The 17,549-nt window shown below is 37.3% G+C and overlaps 2 protein-coding genes, 1 long non-coding RNA gene and 2 pseudogenes across 3 annotated transcripts; 2 read left to right on the top strand and 3 right to left on the bottom strand.

Annotated features, from left to right (window-relative positions):
• Positions 1-233: 233 nt before the first annotated feature.
• Positions 234-1,623, bottom strand: LOC110763382 (uncharacterized). Its single transcript, XM_021966156.2, has 2 exons — positions 1,260-1,623; positions 234-582 (listed from the first exon to the last, which is right to left on the bottom strand). Exons 1-2 carry the CDS (start codon positions 1,435-1,437, stop codon positions 491-493), a joined length of 270 nt encoding a protein of 89 aa, XP_021821848.1. The 5' UTR covers positions 1,438-1,623; the 3' UTR covers positions 234-490.
• A 974-nt stretch (positions 1,624-2,597) lies between these two features.
• On the top strand, positions 2,598-6,141 carry LOC110763389 (putative disease resistance protein RGA1). The gene has a single exon (XM_021966168.2). The coding sequence runs from the start codon at positions 2,810-2,812 to the stop codon at positions 5,675-5,677; it is 2,868 nt and encodes a 955-aa protein (XP_021821860.2). The 5' UTR covers positions 2,598-2,809; the 3' UTR covers positions 5,678-6,141.
• Positions 6,142-9,741: 3,600 nt separating this feature from the next.
• Positions 9,742-10,535, top strand: LOC110763393 (uncharacterized). The gene is made up of 2 exons (XR_002527721.2): positions 9,742-9,861; positions 10,151-10,535. It is a non-coding gene; the product is annotated as an uncharacterized LOC110763393 (long non-coding RNA).
• A 2,069-nt stretch (positions 10,536-12,604) lies between these two features.
• LOC110763375 (mitogen-activated protein kinase kinase kinase 20-like) lies at positions 12,605-13,883 on the bottom strand (annotated as a pseudogene).
• A 1,285-nt stretch (positions 13,884-15,168) lies between these two features.
• LOC110746124 (mitogen-activated protein kinase kinase kinase 20-like) lies at positions 15,169-16,581 on the bottom strand (annotated as a pseudogene).
• Positions 16,582-17,549: the final 968 nt, after the last annotated feature.

The raw sequence follows: 17,549 nt of genomic DNA, 5'->3' as shown, positions 1-17,549 counted from the left end.
AGAGACAATTTACCAAGCATATTTTTGTTTACACCTCAAATTTTTCTTGGCTGTATCAAATAAAAAAGTTGAATGAAGTTGAAAGAGCACCATTCACCTACTAGACATGCTGAACCTCAAAATGCACAAGACTAAGAAAAGTAGTGCTGGGCTTCTTCTTTTTTGGTTCAACCGCCATACTTTATAGTGCAACTCAACATGACACCAGAAAGATGCCTGATTGACATAACAAGAAATGGAAGTTTGCTTCTAGCTGGTTATTGAAAATGTGTTCCTCATGGACTGTAGATTTGTGACTATCACAAGGAAAATAAACAAAACTATTGCTCCTCAAGGATCATGAGAAGCCAGTATCTCTTCCAGAGAACAGGTTGAGAAGGCAAAAACAGTGCCAAACAACAAAGACCTACCGCACCTTCCAACCATTAAAAGAAGGAAAAAAAAAAAAGCAGAGGAAAGTTACACACCCTTAACAAGAAAGCTTTCAAAATCATTTAGCAGAAGAAGCCCCTGAAGAAAGTCTTTGGCTCCTTGCCTTATCAGCTTTCTCTAAGTAATCTTGATGGGATTGATGCTTTGCCCCTACAGGAGAGAACACAGTTTGAATTACATTTAGCAGATAAAATACCAGTAGCATGACTTTCTTATGCATAGGAAAGGGAGGTAGGCAAATCAACCGGCAACCGAAACAAAATCTGATAATGATGTATGAACCCCATTCATACAAGGCACATTCATGGATTATAACCATTCATCTAAAGAAACTACCATGAAAATAGTACCATGTATTTCCCTACAATTTGGTAGTCAAAATCACAGTGCATATTGTCTTTTCCCTTTTCTTTTTTACACACAACACACAACAAGAGAGCAGAACAAAATGCCACTGAGATTACAGGAGCCCCAAATTTCCTAAGACAACATGCATATTAAGATGAATAAACATTAATTCATAAATGCAAATTATTGTAATTCCCATAGCTCAGATAATCATAACCCAAATCTAATTATTCACTAAATACACAAAGGGGGCTCGAGCAATCAGTAAACATTTGACCCAATTTACACACTTCGACGAATTTAATTTAAACTGAGCTGTGTAGTAGAATGGAACCACTTGACCCAATTTACACATTTCCACTGTTTGGTTGCCAAGAAAATTTAGGAAAATTCCAAAACCTAAAATTTGTAGCTACATTATGCTTAAACCCAAAACGACAGAGCGTAAATCGAAAAAAAAGTGAGAAAGATAAACAAACCTCGAGTCATGAGGTACCAAGGAACGGCAAAGACGGCGCTGACAAGAACGATGCCAGCAAATACGTGCTTCTTCTCACCGCTGTACATGTAGTGCTCCATTTTCGCCCTAAATCCCCTTCCTCCTGCTCCTGCTCCTCCTCCTCCAGTTGCGCTACAGGTTTTGGGCTCGCTGCTCATCTTCTTTAGCTTCTGCAACTTTCCCTCAAATTTTCACACTTCCTCGCACTTTTTCTCTTGTGGTTTATTTGAGCCGTCAAACAAACTCAGGCAGGCTCGGGTGCATCTTATGGCGTCGTGTTTGGCTGTGGGGTTTTAATTTCTTAACCACGTGTAGGATTCGTAGCGACCAGCTTCGCACTTATTTTATTTATTTATTTATAACCCAAAAACAAAAAAACCCATCGCAACTTTATTTGCTTCTCTGAAAACATGTCAGGTGTGTATCCCTTCAAAATCTTTAATCATGAATTGGATATCTTGAATAATTAAAGCTATATTCCATGGATATTGACTCTTCTTGCATAAGATCTAAATAAGATCTTGAGAATCTTCTTCATTAATTAGCTTTTTCAAATTAAACTTTCGGGCCGAATAAACTGCATTACGAAGAGCTATAGCCTTGGCTTGTAAAACAGAACATGCAAAAGACACATTTCCTTCAACTGACTTCGGAAGAGGTGAATAGGTGAGACTCACGTCTGTCACATGGGTAATTAACGGAAATTTTGAAGGTGAAGTTAATGATAAAATAAGATTGCAAAAAATTAAAAAGATTAGGGTACATAAGTGTTAAAATTAAGAATACAGGGTAAACATACCTTAAAAGTGAGTTCATGATACTAAATTGAAATTAACAAATTTACATGACAATAATTAAGTGGCCTTAATCTCCACATAATGCCCCCCAAATTCTGAATTCATGCATGCTATGAAATTCCTAGAGGCTCATGGTGCTTGAAGACATAATTGATGAAGTGGCACGTCGCACGCTCGCAGAGATGCTAGTTTAAATTAAACTAAGTAAAAAGAAGTTAATATAATAAGAATAAAATAGTAATTAATGATTATTAAAAAGACCCAAAAAAAAAAAAAATTTCTCCCATGTTTTCCTCTCGCTACTTTACTTTTTTTTTTTTAATTAAAAATTTGTGCTCAACTTGTCAAATAATATCGGTCTCACATGCATATCATATGATGTGTGAAATTAGTTTTCTAGGGTAAAACTATAGAAACTGATAAATATTTTATCCAGTCTTATAGTCCAAGCTTGTGACTAAACAAGAAATTAAGTGTTGAGGCCTTGTCAGCTACGCAAACTCACCTTTATAATATTCGGCCCTGTAAATATTTGTTTTTTCTTTCCAGTTTTGGTACAAATATGTATCTTTCTCTTTCCTTTTTCCTTTTGTTTTTAAAGAAAATCTTTCTCTTTCCTTTTTAAAAAAAATGAAAGTCTCTGTCATTCCTTTTTTCATTTTGTATATAGCCGCCCCCTTTTCCTGTCTTTCTTGCCAATCAAGCTTCAAGCTCCAAGCTCCGAGCTCCGATCATGGCTGACGCACTTGCCCTGGTTTCCAGACTGTTAGACCAACTGGACGGAAAGGAAGAATTTACCGAGCTCACCGGACTCCTCCGACACATTGAACCAGTGCTGGAGGATGCAGAGAAGAGGCGAGTGAAAGAGGAGCGCGTGAGAGTGTGGTTGGAGAAGCTCAAAGACGTGAGCTGCGACATCGAAGACGTGTTGGATGAGTTGAGCACTGCCATACCCAAATTGGAAGAAGAAACTCATGGAACAAAGAAAGCTTTCGTTTTGATGAAGGTATGCTTCTCTCGGCTTACCTCTTGCTTTTGCTGCAGTCAATTAGTCAATCGGGTCGGTCAACGACGTCGTATTAAGTGTTTGAGGGAAAGACTGAGTGTGATTTTCGCTGAGAGTCATGGGTTCAGGTTTAGAAAGTACAGAGAGATTGATCAGCCGGAGAGAGTAGGAACAGGAATTTCTACCTCCTATAAATTGATTGAAGAACCGAGTTTATATGGTCGAGATGAAGATCAGAAGATGTTAATAAGAAATTTGGTATCTGAGAGTAGTGAAGAGGGTGTGGTTAGGGGGCCTGGTGTCATCTCCATTGTTGGTGTGGGTGGAATTGGAAAAACCACTCTTGCACACTTTGTATATAATGATCAAAAGGTTAAAACCCATTTTGATTTGAGAATTTGGGTGTGTAAGTCGTTTTCGTCTCATGAGTTGAGGATTGCTGAAGAAATTCTTCAAGTTATTGCCCGAAAGACTAAGACATCAAACTTGGTTGAATTGGAAACTTTACTCGAGAGTATTCGTGCATCCCTTTCAGGAAAGAAGTTCCTTCTTGTGTTGGATAATGTGTGGGATCCCCGGGATGCAGACTTTTCGAAGGGGTATCTTCTTTGGAAGCTTTTGCGTTTTGGTGCGGCGGGCAGTAGAATTTTGGTGACCGCAAGAACTGAGAGCATGGCTAAGAGGATGGGAGCAACTAGGATGATTCATCTAAATGCATTGTCACAAGAATCTTCTTGGTTGACGTTTAGGCAAATTGCATTTTTTAGAAGGGATGCAAGTGAGTGCAAACAACTAGAAAAAATTGGTAAGAAAATTGTGAAGATGTGCTACGGCTTGCCTCTTGCGATAAAGGTCATCGGGGGTCTCCTGCACTTTAAGAGTAGTAGAGGAGAGTGGGAATCTGTTTTGCGAGAGATGATCTGGGAATTGGGACATGCCAACAACATAAGCACTTTTGACCTGCTCCTGTTTAGTTATCATGATTTGTCTCCTGCACTAAGATGTTGTTTCTCATATTGTGCAATTTTTCCGAAAGATCATGTGATTGAGAGAGACAATTTAATTAAAATGTGGATGTCACAAGGTTTTCTTGGTCTCAGTGTTGACAGAAACAAAGAGAAGGAAATGTTAGGTCAAGAATACTTTATGAACTTAGCAATGCGGTCTTTCTTCCAGGATTTTGAAAGAGATTATAAAGGAAATATTATCAAATGCAAGATGCATGACTTGGTGCATCGCTTGGCCCAATATGTCACTAGATATGAATGCTTTATCACGGGTGTTGATTGTGTTGAAGAGCCAGACGTTGAAGGCGCCCTTCATTCTACTTTTGTCCAAGCACCTGGGGATTACATAGGAGAGCCAGACATTAAAGGGGCTCGTCATTCTACTTTTGTCCTAGCACCTGGGGATGCAATTCCTATCTCAACGCACAACAGAAAAGGACTGCGCACCCTCTTCACTTTGTGTTCAATGAATGTTCCGATAAATCCCGGGACATTCGTGCATCTAACATGTCTTAGAACATTAAATTTGAGTCGCTGCTGGTTCAAAGAACTACCACAGGAGGTTGGTAAATTCATACATTTGAGATATCTCAATTTATCTAGTAATGATGAGTTGGAAATATTGCCGGAGACATTGTGTGATTTATTGAACTTGCAAACCTTGTTGATCAACGATTGCATGCAAATTAGAAAACTACCAGAAGGGATGGGGAAACTAGTGAACTTAAGACATCTTCACCTTGATTATTGTTTTAATCTAGAGAGTTTGCCGAGGGGAATTGCGAAGCTGACTTCTCTTCAAACACTCGATATGCTCGTTGTACCATGTGATGATGAGGAAGAAGCATTTAAGCTGGGAGATTTGAAAAATTTGAACCTCGAAGGGTATCTTCATATTTGTAGGTGTGGAAACCTACAAAATGTGACTGCGGCTGAGAAAGTAGAACTCATTACTAGAGGGAACCTTGTTGATTTGAATCTAGATTTTGATTGGAGTGAAGAGAGGAGACTTGAAGATAAAATTATACTTGAAGCTTTACAACCACATCCAAATTTGGAATCTTTAGAGATTCGAAAATATCGAGGCACCACCATATCTCCAGATTGGATGCTGCGGTTAACAAATTTGAGAAGGCTTATCCTGCATTCCTGCCCAGATTGTGAGTCTTTACCTCCCTTGGGGAAACTCCCATCCCTTGAATCACTGGAAATATGTCTTATGAATAGCATGAAAAAGGTTGGGTGTGAGTTTTTGGGAATAGATTCTGGTGGGTCAGAAAACTCATCTATTATTTCATTCCCGAAATTGAGGGAACTTCGATTTTCATCCTTGTTCAAGTGGAATGCATGGGTAGGGAGTGCAAGGTCCATGAAAGGAGATGCTTCTATCAAAATAATGCCAAGTCTTCATACCTTAGAGATTGACTCTTGCTTTTGCATAAAAGTGCTACCATACTTCCTCCGAAAAATACCACTGCAGAATTTGACGATCAACAAGTGTAAAATTCTCCAAAAACATTGCCAAAAGGAGAAGGGAAAAGAGTGGTTCAAAATTTCTCACATCCCAAATATCAAAATTAGCATTTAATGTGTTCAAAGACGACACCCTTCAAGTTACAAACACATTGGTGAGATGGAAGTGAAGACTTCGGAGACTTTCAGATATTGCACCAGATAATGAAGGGCAGGTTCCAGAATATGAAACCAGATAACTCTCAGTTTCATTGAAGGACTCGACAAGTCTCATCGGGCTGCTCTGGTAGCTTCTCCTTCCTTTGGACATAATTGGTTGCAACAAATATAGCTAGTCTTTTTAAGTATGACCGAATATTTTTCTTTTAAGCTACATAATTGTAGGGTTCTGTTGTTTTCAATATATTTTTATTAGTTTAAAGTTTAAACGAATTTCTCTCTTTTTTCCCATTACATTTCAAGTAAATATTAGCTCCATATACGAGGTGTCAGACTGAACTTTTTCCAAATCATTTTAGAGCCTGATGTTATATGACTGCAGAAATTGCTTGTGCTCAAAGGGATTTCACGTGTTTCACATGATTAAAGATAATTCCTCTCCATTTCACCTAAGCATTTCTATCCAAATTATGCAGCATCGTGAACCATTTTTTGTTAACTATCGTGTGTGGAGACAGTTAGCCCTGCCTGCTTCTCAAGTTTAAATTGTTTATATGTTGGTTGCGATTTTATTTGCGAATGGTAGAGCTGTTCAGAACTTCTTCTTGCCTTTTGACATTGGCTGTGCTCATCTATCACCATATAAGTTATTATCAGTACCATTCCCAGTTGTCAATCCTGCCATGCAGCAGAATTTGCAGTCTTGGCCCTGTTCTTAGGAAGGGCTGGTAACTTTCTCTCTATTTTGGGGAACTTGGAATTCAAGTAATAGGTCTATCAAAATATAAGGGACGATTGTTAATAAATGCAAGATTGCAGTCTCTTTTGTGATACTTAAGTTGTCAATCTTGTAAAACAGGGGTTTTCAAAATGAGTGAGTATGAAGTGTTTATCCTTCCAATTTGCAGTAAAAAAAAAAGAAAAATGGAACTATACAATGCGAATTTAACAGTTTGCAAATTAAGAGCACTAGCATGAATTACCTCCTTAAAAAGATAGCAGATTGCTGATTAAGAGTAAAATAAATTCTGCACAACTTGGCATTGTTGAACAAAGGGTTTAAGACCTAACCGCCACAAAACAAAACCAAATTCTAGGCATATATGTGCTTCTGAAACAGAACAAAAATCTGGTTTAACCAGATCAACAAAATGGAAATACTCGGATCTAGATGTGAAGTTGGACTGAGTTATTGTGATGTAAGAAATTGAAAGAGTTCTAGTGGTATTTATCCCTGCTTAATTGGGATAAATTTGGAAAAAAAAGTAAATTAGTTTGTGCAATGCATTAATGACATTGTTTGAAGAGAGAAAGTTACTAGCATTCCCCCAAGCGATATTGGTGAGGGAGAGTCGAACACATTACCTTAGTTTAGATTCCAAATTCGAATACCTCTTCTTTTGCCAAAAAAAAAAAAGGCTTATTATCACAAAACGTCCCTGACGTTTGCGAAACTATCACATTGCATCCTTAAAGTTTTTTTGTATCACTCATGGTCCCTAACGTTAATATAGGTGCTCTTAAATAGTCCCTCCGTCAAAAAAACTGTTAAATCCAGGGATATAATCGTCAAATCAATCCAAAATTATATTTAAAAAATTATTTTTTATTTCCTTCCCTCTCTTTCTTTTCTTCTTCTTCTTCTTTCTCTCTGCCCGTTCTTTTCTTCTCTTCTTCTCTCTCTTTGTTTCTCTTTTTTTCTTCTTTTTCTCATTTTCTCTCTTTCCTCCTCTTTTCTTCTTCTTTTCCTTTGCATGCTGTTTCTTTTTCTTCCTCTTTCCTTCTTTGTTCCTCATTTCTTCTTCTCTCCAAAAGCAACCAGATTCATCCTCTTAGAAGGAATGCTGGGTTTGATGAGTGAAGCTGGGCTGCTGGGTTTGTTTGCTGTCAACTTACCATAGAAACTACCAACTACCAACTCACTCATCTGAATCTGATCACAGGAGTTTGAAGCTGCATGCAACTCAATCGGATTTCAGTTTTGACTAGTGGTGCTGGAAATTGGGTCCACTACTGTTTTCAACGAGAAGCAGAAGCAGGGATTTTTGGGTTGCTTTTCAGTTTCGAAGCGGCTTTTGGAAAAGTGGAGGCTCTCTCCCATGATGCCTGTTTATAAAATTTCAACAAGAACAGAGCTTGTGCTAAAAACATAGGAATCCAACTCATCTCAAGGGAGAGTAGTCTCACTGTCAAATTCTCTACGAATCAACGCATTGTTCTAAGAGGATGAATCTGGTTGCTTTTGGACAGAAGAAGAAACAAGGAGCAAAGAAGGAAAGAGGAAGAAAAAGAAACAGCCATGCGAAGGAAAAGAAGAAGAAAAGAGGAGGAAAGAGAGAAAAGGAGAAAAAGAAGAAAAAAAGAGAAACAGAGAGAGAATGAGAAGAAAAGAACAGGCGGAGAGAAAGAAGAAGAAGAAAAGAAAGAGAGAAGGAAAGGAAATAAAAAATATTTTTTTAAATATAATTTTGGATTGATTTGACGATTATATCCCTGGATTTAACAATTTTTTTGACGGAGGGACTATTTAAGATCACATATATTAACGTTAGGGACCACGAGTGATACAAAAAAACTTTAAGGATGCAATGTGATAATTTCGCAAACGTCAGGGACGTTTTGTGATAATAAGCCAAAAAAAAAAAGATGCATTATTTATTGTAGAGTGATGAGTGAGGGTCAATTAATGAGATTAACTAGTAGTTTTAACAATCATTAAGCACAAACTATACCCTTGTCTCCCTTAACCTTGTCAGATTGGCTGTAAAAACACAATGGTTTTCTCAAATCATTCTTCGCGCCAATTTCTTTCTCAGACTCATGTTGTTAGATAAAAAAATGTAATATAGTAATTAAAAATTCACCCAACATAATCTCACTCTTATTTACAAATAAGAGTTTTTACTATTAATTGAGTACGACCCATTCAAGATAAAAATATCTCTTAATTATAATCTCTTTGAAAAGAGAACACCCTTTGATTCCAATGTAAAGAATGAAATAAATAATGGAATTTGATTTGATGTTATGACTGCATCTAGGGAATCCTAGACTCCCTACCCCCTTTGGGGAATCAAGCCTTTTGTAGTTCTTTGGAGAATTTGATTGGACTTTCAAGGAATGAAAGACCCCTTGAAAGAATTTGTGGTGTGAGAAATTTTTTATGGAATTTGGTTGAATGTGGTTGGACCAAGGATTCAATTTGATTTTGTGGTTGGAAAAGTGTTTGGGGCGAATTTGGTTAAGGAAAACCAAAGATTCTGGATTGAATTTCCAAATTGCCTACGTATCCTTGGCGGAATCAAACCGGACGTAGTTCAGAAAATTTGATTGAACTTTCAAGGAATGAATAACCCCTTGAAAGAGTTTATGGTTGAGAGATTTAAATTTGATCTCATTGAAATTTGTACGGATAGATGACCCATGAGAAAATTTGGAATGGTTTTGTACCATATTTGTTTATTGTCAATGTCCAAAGAAAATTAACAGGCATATTAATAAGCCCATTAATTTACTCACATATGGTTGTGGGGATGACATAATTTATTTGGACCACCCATCAAATAATTTGGGTTTTTGAAAGTTAATGGGTAATATGTTTTGTCAACCCATCAATTTATTTGCAGGCCTTAACATTTGGCCCATAAGAAAAGAGTCCACGTCAGAAAGGCTTTGAGAGCCAGCAGCCATTTGAAACTGATATCCATTTGGAGTAGAGATCAATCCAAACTGAGTCACTCCCATATCTATCTGGAGTAGTTCAAATTAATTCAAATTGAACCAAACCGTATATCTTCAGTTACTCAGTAGCCGCAATTGAGAAAGAACTTTGAGTTTTGAGAAAACCAAAGAGAAGTCAAAGCAAGGTAAGTCTTTTCCTTCTGTAAGAGTTGACCAAATAGTTCACTAACTATTTGAAAGTCATCCCAGGCTTCAACTTTTTTTGTCTTTTAGCTGGTTACTTTTGTTTCTTTTCCTTTCCTTTGCTTTCCGTCATTTTCCTTCTCTGTGAGCTTTTATGTTTATTATTTCTTCTTCTTCTTTTATGTTCATTTTCCTTCTCTCTCTTTCCTTTGCTTATGCTGCTCTTGGGTTCTTCAGCAGCAGCAACAAAGGAGGAGGCTTCTTAGCCTAAGATTGGTGAGCTATTTTTCCCTTTTGCTTTTTTTTTTTCTGAACTATTAATCTGCAGTCCTGTGTACGACGGTGGCCGTGTGTCGTACACCTTTGTTTTTGGTGTCAAGAGAAAAGGAAGATAAACTCTTTTCTCTTTTGTAATCTCTGTGATTTTTATTTTCATAATTTCCTTGAAGGCTTGACTGTATTTTCTTCTTTTTTTTGTGGGCCAAAGATAATTTTGAATTCTCTGCTCCCTCTTGGTAACAACAGTCTGATGCTTTGGTGCAATTTTTTCTTCATTTGATTGCAGACAGAGATCTTTTGGGAAGGCTATCGTACCGCTAGTAACAGAGTGAGAGCCCTTTGTGGTATTTGCAAATTACTGTAGAGGAGAGCTGTCTTGGTGACTTTGTGGGCTATCTCTTCGTTCTCCAATTTGCAGACTTGGGATTTCACTGTGCTGAAGGTGGGTTAGGATGAAACTCGCCATTTTCTATTTTTGGTACTCAAGAACACTCGCAAGGTCTTCTCTGAGTACCACAATGTGCCCATGAACACTCGCAAGGTGTTCATAGCACTCAGTACAGTGGGTTTCTTGCGGAAACCCATCCGTAATTCACAACAGAGAGGTCCTTGCGAGAGCTCTCTTTGTGTAAGCAGCACCATTATCATCATTTTGAAAAGATTTGTTTACATCTTCCATTGCCAAGGCTTCTGTACAGTTTCTTTTACACTTTCTCTTTTGCCTGCAAGTTAGCTGTACATAGGAGAATGCTGAAATGAATTAGTTTAATACCTTCTCAAATAGTATTGTGACAAAGCTTCGTATCTCCCCTTGGATTTCTGCCGTAGTTTGGTACTTCTTCCTCTGCGTTTTTGCTTTCGTTTTCTGCTTCTGTTTTTTTTCCTCTCCTCCGTTCCCTCTGTCCCCCTTTTTTCCTTGCTCACTAATGGTCCCTTTTATAGACCTAGAGAAACTGAAAGGAGTGGAGCCAGTTACAGGCTCATGTACTGTGTGGGTGCTGTATGTGGGAGTAACTTCCCATTTCCAGTCAGCCCCTCAACTCCGTACATGAAGCATATCCTGTTACTGCTTTCAATTCATTAATATTTTCTTGTAAAAATATTAATATTAATTCATTTTGGGCCTAAACTAATTTAGCAACATGAGTCTAACTTCTTTAAACTTGGGCCAGAATTTAGTTTGCTGACAATGAATTTTTTTAGAGATTCTCTATTTAAACCCCGCACTTCTCTTTGTTCACCCTAATACATAAATTATTAAGCTGTTAGTTTTATTATTGTGTAAAAAGACAAAAAAGGTCATTCAACTTAATATTTAACCCTAGAACATCTATCTATACACACACCCCACCACTCTTCATATTAAGTTTTAGAAAAATACAAACTCCTCTACATCCTATTGCTAATGAAGTCTAGTCCCATAAAAAAAAAAAGGTCTTAACTTGCATTTCAGTGGTCTGAGGTTTGAACCCTACCACACACATCTTTGTTTGAGTAGTTAACCTTTTCAATCACATGATAAAAACAACCTAGTGAAAACAACAAAATCTCATGTATACTACAAATATTGTTTAATGATTTAATGATTTAAGTATTAGAGTGAACAAAGAAAAGTTTGGGGTTTAAATAGAAAAACTCTTTTATTTATTTATTTATTTTTCATATTGAGATGTTTTTAAGGGTAGTTTGGGAAGATAGTGGGGTTTTCTTAGAAATTGTGAAAATTTAAATTAGAAGTTGGGGTGAACTTAGAACATGGGGTGAACAAAGAGAAGTGTGGGGTTTAAATAGAAAATCTCTTTTTTTATTTCAACACATGTGTAATGGAAACATTTGCTGGTTTAATATACAGTTATTTTCAACATTGGACTAACAAAGAATTTAGTACTGTGAGTTCATATAGTATCTATAACATGAGTTTTCAAATTAAGAGCATACACACATTTCTGCACTCATTAAATATTTAGTGTAATTTTTCTTTTGAAATTTCAGATTTATTAATAGAGCAAAAAGATTCAATTAAGTCCAGTGAGAAAGTAGGAAGGAAGAACCCACAAAACACAGGAAAAGCTAAAATGAATTCTGCAGGAAAAAAATGAAGAAGCAATGGCATTGAAGTATATTATGCAGAAAGCCTTTCCTAAACCAAACAACAGATGGAAAACAAGTAAAACGCATAGCAACATAATGTAAGAAAGAAAGTAACGGCAACATAATGGAGATCCTCAGTTGCTCCAAGTTTTTTTTGAACCTGTTTACCTTCATAGTCTAGAAGGCGATTCAAACTTGGAACTTGTATGCACAAAAGTAAACAAAAATAAACAAAAATTAGGACAGAAGCCTACAAATGTTTTAAGACCTAATATAAACAAAACCATATTCAACAAATAGTAGCCAAGGATTCTGCAGAAGTAAAAGCATTGAAATGGTGAAGTAAAAAAACACGAAAAAGTAAAATGAATTTTGCATTGCAGATTCAAATGATTCAAATCCAATCTGGTAGCTTAATTATAAACCTGCCACTTGTGGTGTGTTGAATGGAATTCAAGGGACCGTACAAGTAGCAAATATGACAAACACAGAATTTCAAGTAGCAATTATAAACCTGCCATTCCTTTTCCAGAATTAGGCAAACACAGGACTAATAAAAAGAACTCAGGGCTATAATAGTTATAAACTTTGCATCATTCAACTAGTATATAAATTTGAATTTTTTTTTTTACAATTTCGTGGTTATGAACTTGAAATGAAGAATTTCAAGTGATTGACTTTACAAAAAAAAAAAAAATACAAGAATAAAGAATCCTAATGTCCAGCTGGTATCTGAAGACCCGGTAGGGGATGAATTCTGGGAACAGTGGCAGTGCTTGCACAGTAATCTGCTTTCAGTTTGAAGCAAGAGACACCATACGCATAGCCCAAGATGAGTTGACCACCTTCAACTTGGCATGACCCGCTTTTGATGGTTGAGGTGGCGCTACGAATGGATGAGACAAGAGCCTTTCTGCTGTTGATCTTTCACAGGACCTCATGGCAAGGCAACTCTCGAGAAAATCCCTGGCCACATCTGACATCTCAGCCGGAATTTTGGAAGTACGTAGATGATCAAACACCGTCACGTCGACGGAATTGTCAAGATCACAACCAGGCTTCAAATCCCATGGGGAGTTTCCGGTTAGCATCTCAAACACAATACAACCAAGAGCCCAAATATCACATGATTGATCTTGTTTGTTATCAAATAAAGCCTCTGGGGACAAATACCTAGGAGTGCCTCTCCATCCACTATAGTTGTCCTTAGTTTTCTTAGCCAACCCAAAATCTGCAATCTTGGCTACAAAACTAGTAATAGCACCAGAACTAGCTGTAGTGGTAGTGGTAGGCACAAGCAGAATGTTGTCCGGCTTCAAATCGCAGTGAACATAGTCACACTTGTGAATGTGTCTAATCCCTTCAAGAATTGACCTTGTATATCTTCTAACATCATATTCTGGCAATCCAAGACCGTTGGATTTTCGTATGAGGCCATCAAGGGTTCCTCCAGAAGCAAATTCTAACAACAAGTTGTAGACCTTGTCACCCTTGTCTGTGGTTGTGGTCTCTTCACCAAAGCGCTCGATAACGAAAGGGCAGCCCTTGATCTCAAACAGAACCTCTGCCTCATGTTCAATAGACTCCGAAGTAGACACCTTTGCCGATTTCACCGCCATCACTGCAGGCAAATTGACCATACGGCTAAACTCACCCCTTCTTCGTTTCTTGGGAGTAGCAAGAAAAACAGAACCAAAGCTTCCTTCTCCAATAAACTCCCCTCTCAACCAGTGCTCTCCATGACTCCACATGCTGTGCTTTTCCCCTTCTAATTCTTCTTCAACCTTTCTTTTCATTCTTCTTCTTCTTCACTCAGTTCTCAGTTCTCTATTTTCTCTCCACAAGGAAATAAGTATTTCTCTGAAAAAAAAATTAGCGGCTTGCTTGCTTGATTGTGCTTTATAGTATTGGTTTAGGGAATAGGAAGATGTATGGAATGTGTGGTTTATTAGGGTTAACCAGATGCATAAAGGCGGTCAGGTTTAATTGATGCTTTTGTAGGTTTTGATTTGTGACGTAGCCACCAAGCTACTAGCTAACAGACAAGAATTTCCACAATACTTTATCTTCGTTTTTTGGATGGCGACAAAATGGAAACCTTTCCTAACAAGATAAGGAGTTAAATTTATTATTATTATTTTTATCTATATATATAAAGCAAAAGGCAGAGAATTGTGAAACATTCAAAATACCATAAAATGCCCTTAGTTAATGCAAACATTAATAATTGAAATTATTAATTAAATAAGGATAATATGGTAAATTCACACTTTTTCATATTTAAAAAAATTAAAATTAAAAGAAAAATCAGATAATGGCCTATTTTTATGGAACACAACTACCCATTATCTTTTTTAATTCTAAAATGAATTTTTATTTTTTTAAAAAAAAACCTCTCGCAGGCGCGGAAGTGCGTACAGAGAGGCTAGTATGGAAGAAAAGAAGTTCAAATTTATTAAAGAAACATTACCCTCCGCTTATCACAAGTTAGCCTCCAAATTGCTTTCCAGCTTCTTTGTTCTGCTCTCTCTCTCTGCCTCTCTCTTTGTATTCTTTAAATTGGATGGTGATGATAATATGGCAATTATCTACAAAACCACATTTTATTATAGCAAGATTTTGGAGACTTGGATATCAAGGTTGTAACAAAATGGATACATTGGGAAATCTTTTCTCACAAGAAAACGAGTTCAAATTTTATTCCAAGCCACGTAGGCAGACAACGATGTCCTTGATGATCTCACTAACGGATTGGGAAAAATGTAGGTTTGCCGGGAGTTTGATTTTGGAGTTGTAAATGTCTTACAAAATGTAGGCTATCAGCTGCAAGAGAGAGAGAGAGAGAGAGGGGGGGGGGGGGGGGGGGGGGGGGGTGGTTGTTGGGTGGAGAAGCTACAAAAGAGAGACAATCATGAGCCATGAGGGCTTGGAATGAAGCATACAAAATGATGCAGCCAAAACCAAACCCAACTAGGCCCCAAAAAAGTAGTTCAATTAACAAAATGGGAAATTCCATGTTTTCAATAGCAACTTGGCCAAACTGTTGTATGGATTCTCAAAACATTCCTTTATGTTAGTTTCTGGTACATTTATCATTCTCAGTTGGTACAACTAAAGCAGCTCGCATCAGATCTCCACTGTTACAAATATTACTCAATCTATCTTTTGGATAAATTTCTAAACAGGCAACAAAAATAAGGACTAATACAAGTGAAAAGAAATCAGGATTGGCAGAAGTAAAGAACAACTCGTGTATATATTTGAATCATTTTGTACAATTTCGTGATTATGACCTTGAATTGAATAATTTCAAGTGATCGACTTTACAAATAAATAAAAAATACTAGAATCAAGAATCATAAGGTTTGTATCATGAAATAGAACCTCAACTTCTATAGTCCAGCTAGTATCTCAAAACCCGGTGGGGGCTGAGTTCTGGGAACAGGGGCAGAGTTTGTGCAGTAATCTTCAATTGGTTTGAAGCAAGAGGCACCATCTTTGGAGCCCAAAGATGAGCTAAGCACCTTCACCTTGGCATGACCTGGTTCAAATAGTTGTGGCTCCTGTACAAATGGATGAAGTAGGAGCTTTTGAGCAGTAAACCTTTCCCATGAGTTGACTGCAAGACACTTCATAAGAAAATCCCTTGCCAAACCAGAGATTTCAGTAGGGATTTTGGGAGTTATTTCCCCAGCAACCATGTCGAGGAAATCATCAAGAGTCGAATTAGGCTCCACATCCCAAGGGGGCTTGCCTGTTAACATCTCAACACAATAGCACCAAGAGACCAAATATCATAGCACTGCGTCTGCACATTATCAATCAAAGCATCTGGGTCTGTATACCAAGGCGTTCCTCTCCATCCATCCATATCATCTTTGGTGCTCTTAGTCAATCCGAAATCAGCAATCTTGGCCACAAAACTAGAACTACCACTGGTGCTAGTATCACTAGGAACAAGAAGGATGTTCTCCGGCTTCAAATCACAGTGAACATAATCACAATTGTGAATATGTACAAGCCCTTCAAGTATGCACCTTGTGTAGCTTCTCACATCAGACTCAGGCAGCCCATGACCTCTATAGCTCTGAATCAGACCATCGAGGGTTCCTCCAGCAGCAAATTCCAAAGCCAAGTTGAATATTTCTTCACCTGTGTCATCAATGGTTGTGATTTCTTCACCTAAGTACTGAATCACAAAAGGGGAACCTATAAAATCAGAGAGAATACCTGCCTCATGCTGAATGGATTCTGAATCAGAGAGCTTAGCAGATTTGACAGCCATGACTGGAGCTGGAGGCGTATCATTCAGATTAAGCTCCCAAAGGGGTTTTTTATCCAAAAAGCAAGAAAAACAGACCCATAGCTTCCTTCTCCGATCATCTCCCCTCTCTCCCACTGCTTTCCATCACCCCACCACATCCTCTGCTTTTCCCCTCCTTCTTTTAATTCTTGCTCTGCCTTCCGTTTCATGATTTCTTCACAGAAAATACAAAATATTTCTTGGGTAAATTGGAATTGTAACTGAGAATGAGCGGCTACACTTGAATTCTTCATTCGGAGAACAGGAAGACGAACGATTGGGGCTTAGGGTTTGAGGAAATGAAATCGGTGGTGTTCTGTGCTTTTTCCAACGGTCGGGTTTTAAGTGCGCCAATACGCGTGAAGTTACAAATTTGTTTTTGACAACAACAGCTAGCTGCCATAAAAAGACAAAATTGAAGAATTTTGAAAAGGCTTTTTATCACAAATGGTCCTTGATGTTTACGAAATTATCACGAATGGTCCTTGAGGTTTTTTTGTGACAGTAATAGTCCTTAATGTTTGGACTTTTTATCACAAATGGTCATTGCCGTAAAAAATTATGTTAAGTGTATGATGTGGAAGATAAGTGGAGCCCACATGTCCAATCACATCATGACATGTGGATTAAATAAATAAATAAATATTTTTTTGATGAAAATCCATTAAAAAACCATTTAGCCTCTCTCTCTACTCCTGAGTTTCAGCCTCTGATGGCTTAATCCTTCATAAAAGTTGAATTGTGGCTGCAAATCGTTGAGTTTGTTTGTATTATTGGCTTCAATTTCTCTACAATTCATCCTAGGCTTTTCTTGGTCTTTGTCTATTTGAAGAGGATGATGAACTTAAGCTTGAACTTGGTCTTCAGGATTGAAAAACTTGAAGAGAGAGAGAGAGAGAGAGAGAGAGAGAGGCTAAATGGTTTTTTAATGGATTTTCATCAAAAAAAATATTTATTTATTTATTTAATCCACATGTCACGATGTGATTGGACATGTGGGCTCCACTTATCTTCCACATCATACACTTAACATAATTTTTGACGGCAAGGACCATTTGTGATAAAAAGTCCAAACGTTAAGAACTATTAGTGTCACAAAAAAACCTCAAGGACCATTCGTGATAATTTCGTAAACGTCAAGGACCATTTGTGATAAAAAGCCTTTTGAAAATTGTAGACAAAAAAATCTTTTGAAAATAGGTTATTAACTTTTAACTTTTGGGTGAAGCCATGAATGAATATACATTTTTGTTGTTGAAATCAAATTTATTTATTATTTCATATAAAAAAA

The sequence above is a fragment of the Prunus avium genome, chromosome 3 (genome assembly GCF_965620075.1).
Source record: "Prunus avium chromosome 3, drPruAviu1.hap1.1, whole genome shotgun sequence".
In the NCBI taxonomy this organism is placed as follows: domain Eukaryota; kingdom Viridiplantae; phylum Streptophyta; class Magnoliopsida; order Rosales; family Rosaceae; genus Prunus; species Prunus avium.
Note: the sequence above shows the minus strand (reverse complement) of the source record. Positions and strands in the feature narration are given on the sequence as shown.

What these genes read in the sequence shown, in the direction of transcription:
- LOC110763382 (XM_021966156.2), bottom strand. Translation starts at nt 1,437, where the DNA reads ATGAGCAGCGAGCCCAAAACCTGTAGCGCAACTGGAGGAGGAGGAGCA. An exon ending in TTGGTACCTCATGACTCGAG is followed by an intron (nt 583 to 1,259) that starts GTTTGTTTATCT and finishes TCTCTCCTGTAG; the next exon opens with GGGCAAAGCATCAATCCCAT.
- LOC110763389 (XM_021966168.2), top strand. Translation starts at nt 2,810, where the DNA reads ATGGCTGACGCACTTGCCCTGGTTTCCAGACTGTTAGACCAACTGGAC.